General features: G+C 44.9%; 1 protein-coding gene across 1 annotated transcript in view; it reads left to right on the top strand.

Moving 5' to 3' along the window:
* Positions 1-366: 366 nt before the first annotated feature.
* LOC146704088 (cGMP-dependent protein kinase 1-like) overlaps positions 367-21,105 on the top strand; it is a 75,077-nt gene continuing 54,338 nt past the window's right edge. Inside the window, exons 1-2 of the mRNA XM_085467145.1 lie at positions 367-1,826; positions 19,358-19,524. Of these exons, the coding sequence (XP_085323271.1) occupies positions 1,507-1,826; positions 19,358-19,524 (487 nt within the window). The 5' untranslated portion in view covers positions 367-1,506. The remainder of the gene's footprint in view (positions 1,827-19,357; positions 19,525-21,105) is intronic.

Here is a 21,105-nt window from a genome sequence, read left to right as displayed (position 1 = left end):
TCTCCCTGATGGGAAATAAAGGTGTGTGTGTGAGCGTTGGGGGGTTGGAGGTTGCCCCTGGGCTTCTTAAACATAACTCCGGCTCTGACACCAGCCGTAAATGTTCAGGTTTTAAACCCTGAAGCTTCAAGTGTTTCTGAGTGAGTGAGGAGGAGGAGGAGGAGGAGCTGAGGCAGACCAACTTTTCGTGGCTCGTGTCGTTCAGCCTCAGCTCCGGTAACTCGCTGAAGTGCCGCCGGGATGAAGCGGCAACGTTTCCGTCCTCCGGTGCGCGGCAGAGACAGGAGAGCGGAGTGAGAGCGTCTCCTTCCTCCCGCACGTTTCTCTTTGCGTTTTTTTCGCTTATCGGTTTGAAAACAGCTCGTGTGCACCTGAGTGACGCTCAGCCTGCAGCAGGAGGAGCGGGGGGAGAGCAAGGCTGATGTTTCACGCCGTGTGTTTGCGTGGATTCGCTTCTGCGGACGCCGCTGTGCTGACCCAGCCTTCCTCCGGACTTCACGCGAGGACCTGTGGATTCTTCACTTAAACTTTGTTCCACGCTGTCGTCTCTCTGGTCGTCTCTCATTGATCAGATGTTTCCTGGAGCTACAGCTGCTTCTGCAGGCAGGACGCTGAGAGCTGGTGAGTGTCTGCTCAGGTTTCCTCTCACTCATCTCCACATCTGCTCAGATGAAACAGGGAGGATGTGAGGTCACACCCTGAGGACCAAACGTTTCTCCAGTTGCATCATCAGGAATTTTGTTTTCCTTGGTGGACCGAGGAACTCAGAGAACTTTAAAGACTTCAATGGGAAAAACCCGAAACTGCCACAAAGAAGGAAACTATCCTAAAACCAGAACTAGGTGTTTGCTCTCTGGTGAACCCCATCTGAGGAATTCAGGGAGACCCTGGATGTTCTTCAGTACATACTGAGAAGAAAGTGAGTGAAACTAACGACACACCTGAATTATCCTCCTGGAAGAACCTGCAGCATTACCTCAGACAAACCTCAGTGAGTTGCCAGACTCAACGGTTTTGAGGGAGGGATGTGAAGAGAGCTTCTCAGACACTGAGCTGAAACCACAGGAACTACATGACATCCCAGGAGGCTTCTGAAGACGCTGAAAGTCTGAATCTGAAGCTTCCTGAAAGTCTTTCTAATTTTTTACGTGACCCCCGAGAAATGCTGAATGTGGCAGAAGAAACAAAGTAAGTGCGGGTGTACCAAAGATCCTGGGTGTAAGAATATTTAAGAGTTGCTGTAACTGGTCATAGACTAACACTTTGACCAATCAGGATGAGCACTTCAAGGATCCTGAACATCCATAAAAACAGGAAACTCTGAGGAGGAGGTGCTGTGCAGGAACATGACTTTTGGAAGTCAAAACTTTTAGGTGCTCAAAATCCTCAAACACCCCAGAGGATTCGAAGAGTCGAGTTCTTTAGGAGAAGAAGGTATTCCAGTGGAACCTGGGGGCGTACCCCAGATAGTTCAAAAGAACTCCTTGTGGATCCCCTGAAGGACAGATGGGGACCTTGCGGGACCTCCAGTATGCCCTGCAGGAGAAGATCGAGGAACTTCGGCAACGCGACGCCCTGATAGACGAGCTGGAGCTGGAGCTGGACCAGAAGGACGAGCTGATCCAGAGGCTGCAGAATGAGCTGGACAAGTACCGCTCGGTGATCCGGCCCGCCACTGCCCAGCAGGTCCAGGCGCAGCAGCAGAACCTCGTCCTGCAGCCGGACCAGCACCGCAGCAAGCGGCAGGCCATCTCCGCTGAACCCACCGCCTGTGACATCAGCGACCTGTGCCATGTGACCCTGCCCTTCTACCCCAAGAGCCCAGAGTACGTAAGCTACCTGCACCTTAAAGGGTTAGCTCGTCCTCCTGCAGATCTGTGGCTCTGAATGAGGGCAGCGCTGCAGGACTGTTAGAGGTTTCTTTATTGTAGTCAGTGACATGAGTAGAGCTGATGTGATGAGACAGACCGCTGCACCTTTACCCTCAGACACATAAAGGGTCATTTCCAGTCGTTTGATGTGATTATGCTGTTTGGAGCTGAGGTTCATGTCTGCTGCGATTCTTGAGCGAGGAACGCAAACATCCATAACAGATTAATTGAGTTTTTGCTAAACGCTCCAGCTGCAAACACCTGGCTCACATCTGAATTATGAGCAGCTGTTCATCAGCCACGCAGACGTCCTGAGAACCAATCAGATTTAACTCTGTTCTCGTGACTGATGGGCTGAAGGTGCAACAACAGTGAGTTGTTTTACAGACTGAAGGCTGCAGCTTCGTTGGGTGTGATTAAAGCTGGAAGCTTAGACAGTTTGTGGGTAACACCACAGCTTCAGGTCCGTCATGTCTAAGGTGACGTATCAGCCACACAGCAGCTGTGACGCTGCGCGGTCAGAGCGCCGTGTCGTGGTTTCTTTGAGGAGAAAGGTGAGAGGAGCTCCTGCCTCCTGAAGCCTGTACAGGGGCTGATCCAGGATACCAGACCCTTCAGGCTCTGTCCTCCTGCTGCGTGTCCTGGTGTTAGGCTCACAGCTTTAGGAAGACCTGGACTTCACTGCTCTGCATGGGTTTCATATTTAGAAATAAATCCAGGTACAAAGTCTCTGCGTGCGTTCATGAGGCTTTTTAATATGGCGCTGCTGGTGCTTCACAGCACCACCAACCCTCCGATTAACACATGACCTGCTCTACCACAGACAGATTTTACTGCTAGATTACAACTTAGGTGTTTAAATAAAACAATTTTTTATGAAGTCAGGCATCATTCTGTATTTTCATCACTCTGTATTTTGGAAATAAGTTGGGACTAATCTGGGAAACTCCTGCAGCTGTCACAGACTGGCACAGAGCGAGTCGTCGCTGTAGCTTTTTTTAAAAAGCAGAATTTAATAAGAATGAGTAAAAACACAAAGATGTGAGCAGGTCAGTGTGAAGGGAGATTCCAAACGGGACCAGGTCATGCACGAAGTGTGGGCGGCTGTTTTGGGCCATACTTCTGTGGACTTTTAATTTTGCGGTCTGACATGAGCTAGGTGCATGTTGTTATTTTGAATGATGCTTCCTGCATGAAGCCGCCACACGTTAGCTCATGTTGTCATTGTTGTCTGGGACCAGGATGCACAGCATCTCTGCTGCTTCAGTGAAGGTCTGATTACAAACGAGTAGACGTGTGGAGCCGGCAGCACGGGTCGCTTCACCTGCACAGGTGGAAGCAGAGGACGGCGTGCAGATTCATTCTCCTCCCTGATCTTTCCTTTGTCATTTTCCACATTTGCCTCTTCAGCAGTGAGGAAGCATGAAGCATTCATAAGTGATGCAGTGTGTTCACCAGCTTTTCCTTCCACGGATGAAGTCGCCACGAAACACGTCGACGGCTTTCACATCACATGATTCGTTTGCACGTGTTAGTCTTCATGTTGTCGTGGACACACGTATGATGAGTGACGATTGGCTGTTTTCTCCTGTTAACGGTGGGCAGCGCGTAGACGACCAGTTTGGACTCAGAGTTTTTTTGGTGCCTGCAGCACTGCAGGGCCTCGTCAGCCTCGCGCAGGCTGGCCACTCCACCTCAGAGGCCTCCAACACCAAACACTCGACGCGGTTCGGGAATCCAACCTGCTAGTTTAGTTTATCTGCTCGTGTGTGATCAGGATGTCTCTGACTGCAGCCACTCATGGTTCAGCTAAATAGATTAAAATGCTGTGTTTAAGTAACATACACAGAACTATTATATTCATAAGCTCAAAATCTTATTGGAAACATAACTGAGGTGAATGGTTGGCTGTAAAGTCTGCCGGGTTCTGGTGTGCAGGAAGTGGAAGCAGATGGATTTTCTGAATCAAAGATGGTCCGACCAGCAGCAGCGTTTGAAGGCGCTGTGAGTAATCAGATGCTCAGCCTCAGTTCTTCAGTTTCCAGGACACGTCACACTGCAGTAACCTTCGGCTCCCTGATGCGCCTCTGCCGCTCACACGTCTGTGTGTCGGCTCAGCTTTCCGCCAGAGAACCACCTGATGCTGCACTTCCTGTGCGAGTGTAGACATTTGTACCTGTAATGACTCAGTGTTTGCTCCTGACAGTTTCCTGCACTCACTCAGTTTGTGCTGGAGTCACGTTTGTTCTACTTTTAACTCTGAGTGAAGCTTTTTCTGGAAACAAGGTTTTACTCAGAGCTGCTGCCCAGTTTTACTTTTGGACCTTTATGATTGGTTACAAAGGTCATAAACAAATATGCAGGACTGCTTTCTTCCCTTTGTGCAACATCTCTACAAATGGAAACATCACATTATCTTTTCAGGAAGTCCTAAAAACTCCCTGAAAAGCCTTCAGCTAATCCAAAATGCTGCAGCAAGAGTCCTGACAGGGACTAGAAAGAGAGCAGATTTCTCCTGTTTTGGCTTCCTGTTAAATCCAGAATTCAAAATCCTGCTCCTCACATACAAGCTCTTAAATAATCAGGCCCCATCTTATCTTAATGACCTTGTAGTACCATATCACCCTATTAGAGCACTTCGCTCTCACACTGCTTGTGCGAGATGTGGCTTACTTTTGTGTACGTATACATATATATGGATCAGATGGTGTCGCCCCCTGCTGGCTGTTTGAGAGAAGCTGCACTTTGGCATCAGTTCCACTTTTCAGACCTGGAAGCTGCTGCCGTCTTTATTTACAGGTTGTGGGTGGTTCCCACTAAAGTTGGTGTTTGCAGCACACACACACACACACACACACACACACACACACACACACACACACACACACACACCTGACAGGGTTTCATTTACATCCCACCACCTCTCGCTGTCAGCGCCTGCCTGAGTGTTTGTCTCTGTGTGTTGTTGTAGAGCAGTGTCACGGTGGAGAGTGTGTGGGCTGCGAGCGCCCACCAGCTCTCCTGCTGTCTGCAGCGAGGCTCCAGAGGCAGACGAGTTAATGATGAGCTGAGACTCGCCTGTAACAGATCTGCTGCTGACACTGGACTTTTATTTTGAAAGTTGTGTGTCAGGCAGGCTCGTCCTGTTTGTTCCTCGTTGCTGTGTTTGATGAGGTCGTTTTCATTGGCGGCTCTTTTCCTCCTGCTCCACACGTTTCTGCTGACAGTTGGATGTTTTTGTGTCACCTGCGTTTCCTGATGTGATGTTTCGTTTTCTCGTCCTTTGTGTTTGTGAATAATGATTATAAGATTATTGCTGCAGTCCTCAGGTCTTCTCCGTTTTCTTTCCTCTCTGCATCTCATCTCAGGCTCTGTGAGCACTCTCTGAGTTTGGTCCTTCTTTCAGTTTACTTCGGTTTTATTTTGAAAGAAGGGTCCTTTGTGGTGTTCTTTCTTTGTACTTCCTGCGCTCCTCAGCGCCCTGATCCTTCTCTGGGCTTGTATTTCAGGTCATTTCCTCACTCTCAGTTTCGCTTCCTCCTCACGTAATCGTCGTAGTGATCGCCTCTTTAGAGTCACCTGTGTGTTACCTGTTCCCAGTCAGCCAATCGGTGCTCTCACGTCATAATGTGCAGATTTGCACTCAGTAATGCTGCTGTCTGTGTTTCCAGATGATCTCCTTGTGCAGGACTTGCATGCAGCGCAGTGCTGCATTTCACTGTCACATGCTCATTTGATGTTGTGTGTAGGGTCACATGACGCATCCTTTTATGTGAGCATGCTCAGAGCCTGCAGCAGGAAGCCTGTGCTAGCCAGCTAACACAAAGAAAACCAGCTTTGTTAGCTGGTGTGTTTGAGTCTGCGTGTGTCCTCGGGCTTTACTCACCCTCGCTCGCTCTTTGTGTTTGGTATGTTTTCTGATAAAACTTCTTTATTCTGCCCTTTCTATTCTTCTTCTTCTTCTTCTTCTTCTTCTTCTTCTTTTTCCAGTCACCCCCTTTAGGGATCTGCAGAGCTGATCATCTGCTGCAGCTATTCCTATCCCAACATCCTCCTAGCCCTCTGCATGTTCTCCTTGTCCTCCTCTCACATCCACGAACCTCCTCTGAGGTCTTCCTCCTCTCCTGCTGTCTGCAGCTCCATCTTCATCATCCACTCTCCCTTCTCTGCACACGCTCAGACCGTCTCAGCCTCTCTGATTTTTCGCTCCAAATTAAACTTTTTTTGGTTTTAGTTGCCTTGAAGATGCTTCAGCCCTGTTGTTTCCACAGTTACAGACGAGTTTTTCTTTCCTCGGGGATGCTGAGGCCTGCAGTCATGCACCGGCTGTAGCCTGGTATCTCCGTGCTGCATCAGTGGGTGTCGCGTGGAGCGTCAGGCTTCCCTTTCCTCAGACGGATCTCCATCAGGATATGAAAGTCTCCGTGTTTCCTCCCGACTCTTCCTGTGATGCTTTCGCCCCCTCTGGCACCTCTTTCGTTTGCTCGGCTCTGTGTTTATTGTCTGTGTTCAATTAAGTTTTTCTTTTTTTTCTTTGAAATACATTTCCTCACATCCTGCTGATTAATTTTTGTTCTTTAATTCTTTTATGTAAACAGTAGTTTGGTTCCTATCTCGTCACTTGTTCTGCTTTTCCTTTTATTTTCCTCCTCACTCCGACTCACGCAGTAATAATGTCTGCTTCATCACCCCCTCCATCCACTCACAGCGCTCTTTCATTGCTTTCCTCCTGAGTCCAATTTGCATGCAGCAGCTGGCCACTCATATTTCTTCCTTTGCAGATTCACCAAAATAAAACCCAGCTAATGGATCCTCTCTGTGCTCGTTTGACTGCCTGGACAAAATAAAACTGTCAGTCTAACGTTAAGTAGACCTTCAGGTGTATTTTTTCCTCTGTAATACAGTTATCTTGCATACATGAATGTTTTACAGTCTCGGAAACGTTGGCTGCCTGCACTGAATTTGATTTTGACCGAGCTGCCGCATTAATCTCAAACAGCTGAGGTGAAATTGTAGATTTTACACCTGCAGTTCCTCAAAGATCCACTAGATTTTATGACCGCTTCAGTTCTGAGAAACCTGATTTTGGTTTGACTTTCTTTATTTGATTTTCAGTCATTTCTCTGATGCATGTATCATCTATAAAATGTGTGTTTTCATCCATACAAGCGAAACGGTTTGCTCATAAAAGAGGGGCATATCTTCCATGGCTGAAAGTGATGCCAAGCTCCTTCAGCCTGTGTTCTCTCTGATGTTGAGCAGGGTGCAGCTCTACGAGGAAAAGTCTGATCTGAGCTCAGTGAAGTTCTCCCTGGTCTCAGTCACTGGTTTGAGGTCTGACTGAATGAAACATGAAGTTCATATTAGAGATGGACCGATCCGATATTACGTATCGGTATCGGTCCGATACTGACCTAAATGACTGGATCGGATATCGGAGAAAAATAAAAAATGTAATCCGATCCATTAAATATCACGAAAGCACCTCACAAAACTTGCAACACGCGTAACTCACCTCAGAACGTTAGCACGTCAGAGCAGTATGCATCACGTGATAGCGCGGCTGTGGCATGCGGGACCTGTCGGTGGTCTGGATAGCATGTGGAGCTTCGCTAGCAACCCGGCATTTCATCTCCGACAAAGTTATCCCCGAGAGAAGTAAAGCAAGTGTGTAAGTCCATCTCTGAATGTTTGTAAAGCATTCCTGCGTTAAGCTTAACAAACGATATATGGAGCGACTGCCTCTCCTGCTGCTACTTCAATCATGAAACTGCTTAACGATCAGCTGATCGGCTTTTCTGTCGCGAGTCCGTCTCTCTAGTTTGCTTTTGGCCCACTTTGCACCAGAAAGAGGAAACCAGCGGCTGAACAACAGCAGCACGTTTAAGCTTGATAAGCTGTTGTTAGAATGTATTTAATATTACTTTCTACACCAGGATCTTTTTCTACGTAGCTGACGCTGGTAACTGTGCAGGGGCGGATCTAGCAAAGTTTAGCCAGGGGGGCCGATAGGGCATTAACAGGGAAAAGGGGGCACAAAGACATACTTTTCTTTCTTATTCTCATTTAAAATGTCGAGCTTTTAATAAATAATTATCTGACAGCCAAAGTTTTAATTTGATGTAAAATGAATAGAAGTCAATTACTGTATATAGTGACTATTAAGTCTAATATATATACCCTAGTAAGCTATAGTACTTTTTCCTTTGGGAAGGTACCATCTGTGCAGTCTGCAATTTTGTTGAAGAAAGATGTTGAATCTATTTAATATTTCTTGAAAAATAATTGATTTCTGTGCATTTTTTTTCACACTGCATCAAATTAAGGTTGATTACGTCGATTAAGCATCATGAGGTGGAGCGTGAGGGGTGGTTCCCTATTTTTATTTATTTATTTTTGTTGTTGCTGGGAGTTGGAACCCTATTAGTTAGGTTGCTTAATATTTACGCTAAGTACTCTTTAAAATACCAGAATAGGGAGGATGGTGCAGGTTTAAGTTTATTAGATTGATCAGTATTGCTGAACTATGAAACATTTTTTTTGCATACAGGTATAACAGAATAGCTTTAGTGTAGTTGTTGTTTTAAACTTGAGTATGAACTTATACAAAATGCAGCAAGATATTAAAAAAACAGTTTTGTTGATTAAAAAACACTATATCGGATTCATATCGGTATCGGCAGATATCCAAATTTATGATATCGGTATCGGTATCGGACATAAAAAAGTGGTAGCGTGCCATCTCTAGTTCATATTGGAAATGTTGGTCCATTAGAGTCACATAGAAGCAGTGAGCAGGGTTTAGCATCAATCATCTGCATAGAAAATGACATTTACCTTTAATTCATGCACAAACCAGCAACTGTGAGACAAACAAAGTCAGAGGTCCTCACACGGAGCCCTGTGGGATGCCACAATTTGAGTTCAGAGCATAAAGTAAGAGGAAGTGAAGCTACTGAAGACTCTTCTGAAACAGTTCTGCTTTTTAAGTTATCATCATCCTCAGCTTGTGCCACGTTAAACCTTCCTCCAAACCCTCTAACATCCAGTAAATCATTGCCTTGAATTAAGCACTGTGAATTAAAATGCTGCTCTCTTTAACATTCATTCAGCCGACTGTTCTCACTGCGGACAGCTGGACATTATCCTCTTTGACATTTTGACACCAGAATAGTTTCCAAGCCATGTTTTAGCTCAGTGAGATGAGCAGCTGTTCTCAGAGCAGGAGGTGCGGGTTCAAATCCTGCTTATGGCAACATTTTCTTCAGTTAACACTTCAACTGTTTAAACTCTTTCCCACACAAATTTCAGCTTTTTCACCTCTTTTTAGCAAAACTTTCAGTTTTTCACTACTTTTCAGCACAAATTCCAGCTTCTTCAGCTGTTTTCAGCACAAACTTCAGCCTCTTTTCAGCACAGATTTCGCTGATTCACCTGTTTTCAGCGCCGTGAGATCCGGTGGCAAAGGTTCAAATCCTACATGTGACATTTGCTGCACATCTTCCCTCCTTGCACTCTCCCTGCTTTCTTGACACTCTTCAGTGTAGTCTTTCAAATAAAGCAGTATTCAGCAAACAGTTCAGCTTGTACACAGTGTTTTCAGCAGATAGTTCTCCTTCTTCTGCTGTTTTCAGATTCCACTACACGGCATTCACACTGCATTTTCGTTAGAAATGCAACTTTTTCTAGTCATAAATGAGCTTCACAAATTAAACTGAATTACTTCCCCAACAGATCTGATGAGGGTTTGGATGCTGTTACATCAGTCTGAGTGAGCTGCAGGTGTTTTCAGCTCCCAGCAGTTTACACATCAGCAGCCTTTTTCTGAGCTTGTGGGAGCCTGAGCTGTGAGCCGGCTGACAGCTGGGAGTGTTGGTTTTTCTCCTGTTTTCCATCTTTTTCCACTGTCTGTCTCTTTCAGTTTGTTTCACTTTAAATGAGCTTTGACAGGAAGGAAACCTTTGGCTTTGCTTTAATATGCTCTCCCTCCCTCTGTCTCTTTGGGCTGATTCATGGGTTTTCTTTGTGACGGCACTGTGAAGGAGGATGGAGCTCCTCTCCTGACGAATACACCGTATCTGACAGCAGAGTTCGTGTGTGGCACCAGCTGCTTGGAAAACCTGTAATTATGATTTGATAGTTGAGAATTAGCTTCACTTACATTGGAAGAGACTATCTTAATTCACATTTAATCTGGGATTTATTTGTCTTAATGAAAATGGATCTGTTTGGTAAATAGGGACCAGAGCAAACTAAACAGGAAGTGCGCAGTTATCTATAAATCCTGATTCATAAATTATCTTTAAAATGTACATGCTTGATTTTTAATTTTGATGGTTTCCTCACTGCAATCTGCTTTTATATGCCTGTTAATTATTTTTAGTTATTTTATCTTTTTTCATGAATTGTATTGAGATGCATTCAAAGTCTCTTCTAAGTCCCTTTTAGTACATAAACTAATAATTGATCAAAAATTGAATTACAGAAACCTGGTTGCAGCAGGATGATTATGTTAGTTTAAATGAATCAACGAGTCATTCTAACTACCAGAAAAGCACAGGCTGAGGAGGGGATGTGGCAGCAATCAAAACCAGTCTTACTTGTTATCATCTATCGTCCACCTGGGCCTTACACAGAGTTTCTCTCTGATTTCTCAGACTTCTATCTGATTTAGTTCTGAGCTCAGATAAAATAATTATTGTGGGTGATTTTAACATCCATGTAGATGCTAAAAATGACAGCCTCAACATGGCATTTAATCTGTTATTAGACTCAATTGGTTTCTCTCAAACTGTAAAAGAACCCACCCACCACTTTAATCACACTCTAGATCTTGTTTTAACATATGGCATAGAAACTGAACATTTAACAGTGTTTCCTGAATATGATCAACCCATCTCTGTTTCATCTGCAGAGGAATGGCTCAGTGCAGCGTTCGATACTGTCGACCATAATATCCTATTAGAGCGATTAGAACATGCTGTAGGTATTACAGGTACTGTGCTGCAGTGGTTTGTATCATATCTATCTAATAGACTCCAGTTTGTGCATGTAAATGGAGAGTCCTCTTCACACACTGAGGTTAATTATGGAGTTCCACAGGGTTCAGTGCTAGGACCAATTCTGTTTACATTATACATGCTTCCCTTATTAGAAGACATAGCATACATTTACACTGCTATGCAGATGACACCCAGCTCTATCTGTCCATGAAGCCAGATAACACACACACATGCTTTTGATGTTGAAACATGCACAGGAAGTCTGAAGGTGAGGCCATCATTTGAATGAAAAATGAACATAAACCAATCGGAGAGAGAGAAAACTTCAGGAGTGGTCAAACCAGCTGTAGTCAAACTAAACTTTATAACATCTAAAAAGGTCAGGAGCACCTGGAAGGGGCAGGTGTATCACTTTGAAGGTCTGCAATCAAGAGACGTCTTTTCAGTTCTGAAGGCAGAGATCCACAGTAGCAGCTGTTAGTTTGTGCAATTACTTTTGAGACTGAATTGCAGTTTTTCCATATAGTACTTGGGGTCTGTCATATGGACGCTGCTGCTGTTGGAAACATTATGAATAAAAGCTGTGAGCTCATGTTCGGGATCAGAATGATTAATCAGCTTTTACAGACCAGTGTTTGCAGCAGGGCCAAAGTCATGGGAGAGGATTCATTTCATTATTTCCTGCATGGTTTGGTGAGTCTGAGCTTCCATCACTGTCATCAGGATGTCTGCTAAATATTTGTCTTCCTTTGCATGCATGCTGCAGTTTCACAGTTTAATATCAACTTTTATTGCTTACTTACTAAAATTGAATTTTCATGCTATTGGTACTTTTTAAAGCTGGCTTTACTTTTTGTTCTACCTTTGCTTTTTTCATAGCAGTCTTTTTAATGCAGATGTTATTTGTTCTATTCAGACAGTAACGTGTGGCTTTAAACACTTGATTTAAAGTTACGGCTGCTGAACAGCAGTTTGTCGTCTGGGTTTTTGCAAACAGCCCATCAGCTGTGAATGGGCTTCGGTTTTAAACACGAGAGTCTTTGTGAAGCCAAAGACTGTGAAACCTTTTCATCAGCTGCTTCAGTAAGCGTCCGTATGCTGCGATTAGACTGGCAGAGGAGCTGCAGCTCAGACAGATCTGTGGCGTTTCAGACACTTTCACAATCAAAGCAGAGCACTAAAATAAGCTTTCAAAGGAAGGCAAATATAAGCTTTAGAGGTCTTCTGCTGAATCTGTCACAGAGAGCAGGTGGGGTTTGTTCAGTGCTCAGCAGACCTGAGGGCAGAATTGCTGGTTTGATGTGTTTCTGATCACTGCAGGTACAATCCTCATTACAACTCCTCGCAGCTTCTGAGAGAAACATGGGAATCGGCTCATTCTGCAGCCGCTGCCCTCAAACCACCACAGGAGATGTTTCACTAATGTAGTAACTGCTTTGCAGATGATATTTTATGTAAAGAGGTCATTGTAGGAAACAAATGTCAGGCTTGTTTGGTTTCAGCTGCTCCGCTGTGATGACCTTCTGTTCAACTCTGTTTTAACGACTGAGTTTTTCACTCATGATTAGACAAAAGAAAAATACATATGAAGAGTTTTAGCTCAATTCAATTTTATTTATACAGCGCCAAATCACAACAAAAGTCGCCTCAAGGTGCTTTATATTGCACAGTAGATCCTACAATAATACATACAGAGAAAAACCCAACAATCATATGACCCCCTATGAGCAGCACTTTGGCGACAGTGGGAAGGAAAAACTCCCTTTTAACAGGAAGAAACCTCCAGCAGAACCAGGCTCAGGGAGGGGCGGGGCCATCTGCTGTGATTGGTTGGGGTGAGAGAAGGAAGACAGGATAAAGACATGCTGTGGAAGAGAGACAGAGATTAATAACAGATATGATTCAATGCAGAGAGGTCTGTTAATACATAGTGAGTGAAGAAGAAACACCCAGTGCATCATGGGAATCCCCAGCAGCCTGCGTCTATTGCAGCATAACTTACGGTGTGTAAGTTCCACCGAACGCGGCCAGAGCGTCAGGTTTACATGTAAAGTCAATGTAGAAGCGCGATGACACGCGATTGCGGGTCCCGCGAAAATTCGGAAGCAGATTTGGCTCGCGAATAAAACCACGCGCGTCAGTTTTTGTTTTCCTTTTTTCTGCATACGTGCGTTTCGCATCTACTACTCGAGTTGGAAAAATCTGAACTCCAGCGTCAATTCGTGCCGCCACAACCAATCAGGAGCCTGGTGACGTGGCTCTGACCTTGGTCAAAGGGGCAGATCCAGCCAAAGCCCTTCATTCTTCATTCAGTATGGAGGAAAAGCTCATCAGTGCCGTGGCTAATCATCCAGAGCTGTATGATGCTAGCTGCTACTTCTGCCGAGACAGGAATAAAAAGGACCTAGCCCGCCTACTGTCCCACTATTTTCCCACTGATGTTCAAATACCTTTCCGCTAACAAGATAATGCGTTTATTCAGAGGACCTCTGCAGGAGAAAGTGGAAGAGCCTCAGGGACACATATAATAAGGAGAAGAGGACAGAGAAGGAGAAGAGGAGTGGGTCTGCAGCAGGATTGGGGAAGAGATGGAAGTTCTTCGCGGTCATGGGGTTTCTGGACCCCTTCCTCACCCCGCGGGAGACAAGCAGCAATATGGTGCGGACCGTGGAGAACTTCCCCCCCGAGGACCAGGGACAGCCCGGAGAGGCAGCAGGGGAGTGTCAGTCAGAAGGTATGTTTACATTGAGTTAATGTAGGCAGTTAATTTATGCGTGTTGTCATATAGGAATATATTTTGTTTATTAATAAACAGCACACAGTGGTCCTGCTGTTCATCCGTCACTGCTTCGCTTTTTCGCTGGTTTTTTTATTACAGTACAGCATTGCATTCTGCAGCCTGATTGACAAATCTGCTCCGTGTCGTGTCTCCTGCGCTTGCCAAATTTATCATGTTTGGTTTTGATAACCATCATGTCCAATACAAAAAAACAGCACAAAAACACTCTTAACTATGACCCTCATTCGGAAATACACACCTGCACCGCGAGGGAAAAAGGCGCACGAAAGTGGCGCCGCAGACGGAGAAAAAGCGCGGCATAATACTTTTACGTTTTAAAATCGACAAAGGTTTGCACTTTGAGAATCAACTTGTGAGAACTGCGACTACTGTTGCTGCAATAAATGAGAGACCACTGTATATACTTTCTCTATGACTATTGTCTTCAACCTGTTAACATTTATTGTCTTGATAGAGTCAACTGATGCTGCAGCAGAGCATCCCCTGTTGCTTCTCCTGGCTCCCCAGTCCCTGAGCTCCTGCTGCTGCACCCACAGGTATGTTCAGCAGCACTGATAGCTTTTTACTCAGTGAGATTCCCTTGTAATCACCTTTACTAAATATCTACAACCAATCTGATTATATCCTGTTTTTTTTTTCAATTTTGAAAATGAAAATCTAGTAGCAGCCTTCTTATTAATTTGTGTTGTTTTGTGCTGTTTTACAGGCCCACAGAGGAGGACGGCTCAAAGGCGGTCGAGGCACGGGTCCCAGGATGGTCCATAGGCAGTGGAGCTGGCCATCCTGGAGTCCCTGAAGTGGCCACGCCCGTCTCCAATGGAGCATATCCTCCTCAGCCTTGTTCCTGCTCTGGAGAGCATGCTGCCTCAGACACGAGAATTCGTGACATTTCAAATGTATAAATTAGTTTGTGGAAACAGCACAGCTGTGTTAAATTTGGAAACATTGGACCCTAATGATCAGTAGTTTTCTGATGAGGCAGCAGCTCTCCAGGGCAGAAACAATGTTCTGATTTTTCTCCTTCTCCCTGAAGCTCTTCCACTCCAAGCTGGGTCCTTTTTATTCCTGTCTCTCTGTAAATAGTTGAATTTTATATATTTATGTTTAATGTTTTTGTTAGTGAATTTATATATTTTTTCCAATAAACATTTGTAATGACTCATGTTTCTGTTCTACTACACAGCAAATGTTGGCACCCGACTTGACACAAGTAGAATTTATTTCATATTATACTAATGACAATATATACTAATACAGTGGGATGCAAAAGTTTGGGCAACCTTGTGAAAAGTCATTATTTTCCTGTATGAATTGCTGTTACAGTAAAAAATGTCACTTGCATATATCATATAGGAGACACACACAGTGATACTTGAGAAGTGAAATGAAGTTCACTGGATTTACAGAAAGTGTGCAATAACTGTTTAAACTAAATCAAGCAGGTGCATAAATTGGCAACACAAAAAAAGAGAAATGAAATGAATATTTAGTGTATATCAATGTGTGTGTCTCCTATATGATATATGCAAGTGACATTTTTTACTGTAACAGCGATTCATACAGGAAACTAATGACTATTAATAAGGTTGCCCAAACTTTTGCATCACACTGTATATAGGAACATAGTGAAGACAAGTTATTTAAGAGAGTAAAGAGAGGTTAGTTTATTTTGGAGTAGAGCTCCATTTATTAAGAAAATTTTAAAAAGACAGGAACACTCGTTAGAGGTTTGTGGGTGGCTCTTAAAAGAGCCGTTGTGGGGAAGTCACTCGGACTTCAAACAGGCTACTCCTTTGGTTGCCAAGACACAGCTCCCTCCGCCGAGAAGTGGGCCATGAATTTCTCCCTCACCAGGACAGCCTCTCTGGAGGAGTTGTTTGCTGCTACATGACCCAGGCCTTGCAACGGCTCCACCACAGCAGGTGCCACACCCCTCACAGCAGGTGCCACACCCCTCACAGCAGGTGCAACACCCCTCATAGCAGGTGCCCCTCTCTCGTCCACACAGCGCAGAAAATTGTGGAGAACACAAGTTGCCTTCACACACTTCTCCACAATTTCAGGGCGGAGCTCCATGGAGCGCCAATACAACCTCCACTGTGAGGAGAGGACACCGAAGGCACCCTCCACTATCATCCGGGCCCTGGAAAGGCGATAGTTAAAGATCCTCTTCTTTAAAGGGAGGAGGCGTCCAGGGAAAGGCCTCATGAGCTCACGCCACAGCGGGAACGCTTCATCAGCCACAAAGACATGGGGCTGAGCTCCACGGTGTTCTCCACCAGGTAGAGGCTGGTCAGGAGGCAGATGGAGAGTCCCAGCCCGAAGAGCCTGACCAAAGGTGGAGTTGGCCAGAATACCACCGTCGCTGGTCCTCCCGTATCCCCCAACATCAATAACGCGGAAGCGATACCTTTCATCCACAACCGCAAGGAGAACAATGGAGAAAGTTCCCTTGTAGTTGTGGAACATGGATCCTGAGTTGGGGGGTACCTTCGTCTGGACGTGCTTCCCATCCAGAGCTCCACAGCAGAGAGGGAAGTTCCAGCGCTCCTGGAATGGACCGCCAGTCTGCAGTTGAAGGCGCAGCCATGAAATCGTCCACTAGACAGTACCAGATGGCCGTCGCTACCTGGGGGATGATCTGGCTCACCATGGACACACCAACTCGAAAACTGAATGCGATGGTCCTGAAGGAGTCCCCGGTGACAAGGAACCTGGACAAAATTGTTTAGAATTAGTATTATGTGTACTGCAGTTACAAATACATTATTTCAATTCCAAAATACTTTTGTGATGTCAGATTTAAATTACAAAACATAAATCTTACATAAAACATTTTGTAATTATAAGGATAATTACATGATATATATTAGATATAATGTAAAACAGTCTGTGGTGATTATATAACAAATATTCAACTATCCCAGAATTAAACCAGGTCTAAATAAAAAGGAGTATCACTACAAAGGTTAACTCACAGTGGTCCTCATACCACAGTTTGCTATCAGTAAACACTGACGGCATTCATTGATAGCATAGCATATCCATGTTAGCAGTGTATAAACGATAGTTTAGCATATATTACCACAGGTTTCAATAAAGGACTACCGTATTAAACACTTTTACTAACCTCAGGCAGACAGACAGGTGCTCTGCAGGTGGGATTGAGCGCCTTTAGTTGGTATCTAGGCGGGCGATTCTGGGACCAACGCGGGACAGCAGGTCCTCAAACTGGCCGAGTGAAAGACGGTGGTATCGCTGAAATCGGCCGTCATCCAGGTGCAGATCCTGGAGCAAGTGGTGAAACTCACCAAACTGCTCGCGCGTCTGCAGGACCTGATGGACCCAGGTACGGCGAGGACGGCCTTAACGCTGCTGCTCTGCTCTCCACAGTAAATACAGAAGGGAGACTCTCTCTTCAAACGCTAGCTCGACAGCTGCCATCTTGCAAAGATACCGTCAGGCACAACTTCCTCCCACATTTCCGGTTCACGCATGTCAAAATATGCAATTTTGAGGCGCGATTGATTTGTGTTGGACACGCGACGAGGTGCGAATGTGCACACGTCAAATTGGGGGCGTCTGGGGCGTTTTCGCTCATGTCTATCGTGTTCGGTGTGAGGATCCAGGATCACCTGGTCCAGCCCTAACTATATGCTTTAGCAAAAAGAAAAGTTTGAAGCCTGATCTTAAAAGTAGAGATAGTGTCTGTCTCCTGAATCCAAACTGGAAGCTGGTTCCACAGAAGAGGGGCCTGAAAACTGGGGTGTTGATTCATTTAAACTAAACATAATCATCCTGCTGCAACCAGGTTTCTGTAAGGCAGAGTAAATCGATTTGTTGATCAATTATTAAGTCATGTACTAACAGAGACTTGGAGGAGAGAGACCTAATATTTAATAATCCACATTTCACTGTTTTACTCTTTGGTTCAGATGTGGATACTGTATTGTTCTTTCTTTGTAATTGTTTATGTTTAAGTTGTTTGTTGCTGGTTTTTAGTTTGTTTTCTGTCTGTTTGGAAGCTGACACAGTCTCTATGGAGATGGGTTTTTGGGGGTAGCAGGAGGAGAGAAGCTGCAGAGAGGCGTGTAAGACTGCAACTCTGCTTTGTGGTCCCAACTCTGGATAGTCATATTTTGGGGGGTTTAATAAATTTGTCCATATTTCTAGAAATGAGAGCTGCTCCATCCAAAGTGGGATGGATGCCATCTCTCCTAACAAGACCAGGTTTCCTCCAGAAGGTTTGCCAATTATCTATGAAGCCCACATCGTTTCTGGGACACCTCTCAGACAGCCAGCAATTTAAGGAGAACATGCGGCTAAACATGTCACTCCTGGTCTGATTGGGGAGGGGACCAGAGAAAACTACAGAGTCCCACATTGTTTTGGCAAAGTTGCACACCGATTCAATATTGATTTTAGTGACCTGCGATTGGCGTAACTGGGTGTCATTACTGCCGACGTGAATTTTACCCTTATTTACATACATTTAACCTTAGCCAGCAGTTTTAAATTTCCTTCAATGTCGCCTGCTCTGGCCCCTGGAAGACAATTGACTATGGTTGCCGGTGTCTCTAGCTTCACATGTCTGAGAACAGAATCACCAATTACCAGAGTTTGACCCCCGGCAGGTGTGTCGCTGAGTGGGGAAAAACGGTTAGACACATGAACGGGTTGGTGGTGTACCTGGGGCTTCTGTTTAGGACTATGCTTCCTCCTCACCGTGACCCAGCTGCCCTCTTTCCCCAGCTGCTTGGGGTCTGCCGGGGAACAGCTAGCGGGGCCTACGCTATCTTCGGCTGCACCAGCTACAGGGGCCTGGCTAGCTACGGGTGAATGAAGGGTGCGAAGCAGATTCTCCAATTCAGTAATCCTGGCCTCCAGAGCTGCAAATATGCTACATTTATTACAGGTACCTTTACTGCTAAAGGAGGCCGAGGAGTAACTAAACATCTGACACAAGGAGCAAGAAAGTGCAGGAGGGACAGGTGAAGTAGCCATGGTGCTAACGAGTCGGCTACGAGCTAAGCTAAGCTAGCGAAACAGTACAGAGACAGAGAGTGAATACTTTGGCTATAAATTAGGTAGTGAGTACACAGAAAGTGTGCTTCTGATAAGCACGTGAAGATTGTAATATGAAAAAAGACTGTTTCTAACAGTTCTTAATTAAATTGCTAAGCAGATAAGCTACTCAGAAACACCACTGTGTTTGAGCGAGCGAACACCAAGTGACAAGGCCACTGGTTTTTAAAGCAACTTTTGAATCAAATAATCATCAGATGAGTCATAAGTGAAACAACCGTGAGGTTCAACCATAATATTTGCATGATTCATACTTAAGCCTTCGATAATCGCAGCGGTTCGGAGACTAATTTAAGCCCTGTGGTGCTTCTGTATTCTAACTCTGTATTTCTGCATGAAAAATGAGAAAAACTTGGTAGGACATCAGCGCACAGGCAGTTTATTTTGCACATAAAGATTGAGACCTCTATCCCGTCCAGAGAGGTGTGCATGCAGGTGATACCGACTTTGAGACGCACAGGTGTTTGCTCTTATCCTCCAAACATAGCGGCGCAGATACATTTCCCCTGATAATGAGGAGGCGTGTAGGATAAAGGTATACTCGTGAAAGTAGAATAAGGACTTACTTACTGACCTGTTGTCCTCTCTCCTCCTCTCAGATCGAAGGAGCTGATAAAGGAGGCCATCTTGGACAATGACTTCATGAAGAACCTGGAGCTGTCTCAGATTCAGGAGATCGTGGACTGCATGTACCCGGTGGATTATGGGAAGGACTCGTGCATCATTAAAGAGGGTGACGTGGGCTCGCTGGTGTTTGTGATGGAAGGTGAGGAACCCACGGTTTGGTTTTCTGTCACTCTTCAGGATCTATTTATTTATTTCTCTGTCAGCAGTTATTTTTAAAGCGAGGTATTTCTGGCAGAAATTTCTCTTTTCAAGAACTTTTCAGGTTTGGGGAATTTGGGGGAAATTCTGGGTGAAAAACTACTTTTGATCTGAGGTGAGGGGACTTTTGAACCAGGCCGTGCAGCTTGTTGCCACTCAGGTCTGTTCTGGTTGTTAGACTTTCCTGTGTCATTTTTTTTGTCCTGAGAGTTTATCAGATGTTTCTTTTTTGCTGGTTCTTAAAGAACTTGATGTTTTTCCTTGAACGAATAAAAACTGTGCATTTTGAGCTGTAGTTGTAGTGCAATGCTCATTGTGAGCATCTTTGAATGTGTGGTTGGTGACAGACAGCACCTCTCCTCACTCCGAAGCTTTTTTTAAAGGAACTGTCTCACATTAGATAATACAAATCTCATCTCTAGAAGAAGCCGACCCTTCAGGTTTGCTTTAACGATCGTGTTTCTCCAAACTAAACCTGCCATTGTGCCTCTGAGACCATCGGTGGGTGAATGAAAGTTTGTAAAGAGGTTTGAAGACGAGAACACTGAGCCAAACCTTTGGAGACACAGAAACATGAAAAAGTTCATTACGGCGGCTCGTGAGGAAATCGTTTATCACTACACGAGAAATAGGATTCCAGCTTTCAGCTTCTTGAAATAAATAATTATGGAACTCATTTATTCTTTAATGACTACATTTCCTCCAATGAGCTGAGGAGTGAATAATTTCACAGGTCTTCTGTGTGGCGGTGAATTCATGAAGTGTAGCGACATGGAAACTCCTTAACAAGCGGTATCTCAGAGTTCCGTGACATTTCCGCCTGAAGTTTCCCAGAGCGCCGTTCGACCTTCAGGATGTACTTTGCTCGGCCGCCGGGAACATGTCAGAGCAGCGCGGCATTGCGTAACGTGTCAGAGCGCCTGAAGGCTTTCACCTCCACTCTGCTGCTGGTTTCCCTGCTGCCTTCACACCACACACTACTTCTGCTGCTGTGAGGAAGAGGAGAACTCAAACACAACATTTTTCTGCTTGTGGAAAAAAAAATCACAAAAATCGTCCTGTAGGTAAAAAGTAACTTAGTGCGGTCACAAAGATGAATGACAGTGTGTCTGAACAGCCAATCAGTGAGCAAACGGCAGAAAAGAAAGAGAGGAACGAAGAATGATGGGAACGTGTCGGCACGAGTTCACTGCTCACAAGAACTGTGACACTACAGCCACATCACCAACTATAACTAACTAACTAAGTAACTAAGTAACTAACTAACTAACTAACTAACCTGTGAATCAACTGCTGGAAAACGACAGGACAGGAAATAAAGTGACTGCAGACAATGTTCAGAGTCTCCCTCGTGTTTTTCACTGAACAGGACGCTCCGCCTTCATCACCATCAGCTGTTTCCAAAAATCATGGATTTCCACAAGAAACTGAAACGTCACTGAAGCATGGCATCGCATGTAACATTAGACCGCCATGAGGTCATCACTTGACGAGATGGAGCTGTCACCTACAGAGGACTTCA

The sequence above is a fragment of the Copadichromis virginalis genome, linkage group LG8, assembly GCF_057382275.1.
Source record: "Copadichromis virginalis isolate Kocher_CV1m ecotype Utaka linkage group LG8, C_Virginalis_male_GT1.1, whole genome shotgun sequence".
In the NCBI taxonomy this organism is placed as follows: domain Eukaryota; kingdom Metazoa; phylum Chordata; class Actinopteri; order Cichliformes; family Cichlidae; genus Copadichromis; species Copadichromis virginalis.
Note: the sequence above shows the minus strand (reverse complement) of the source record. Positions and strands in the feature narration are given on the sequence as shown.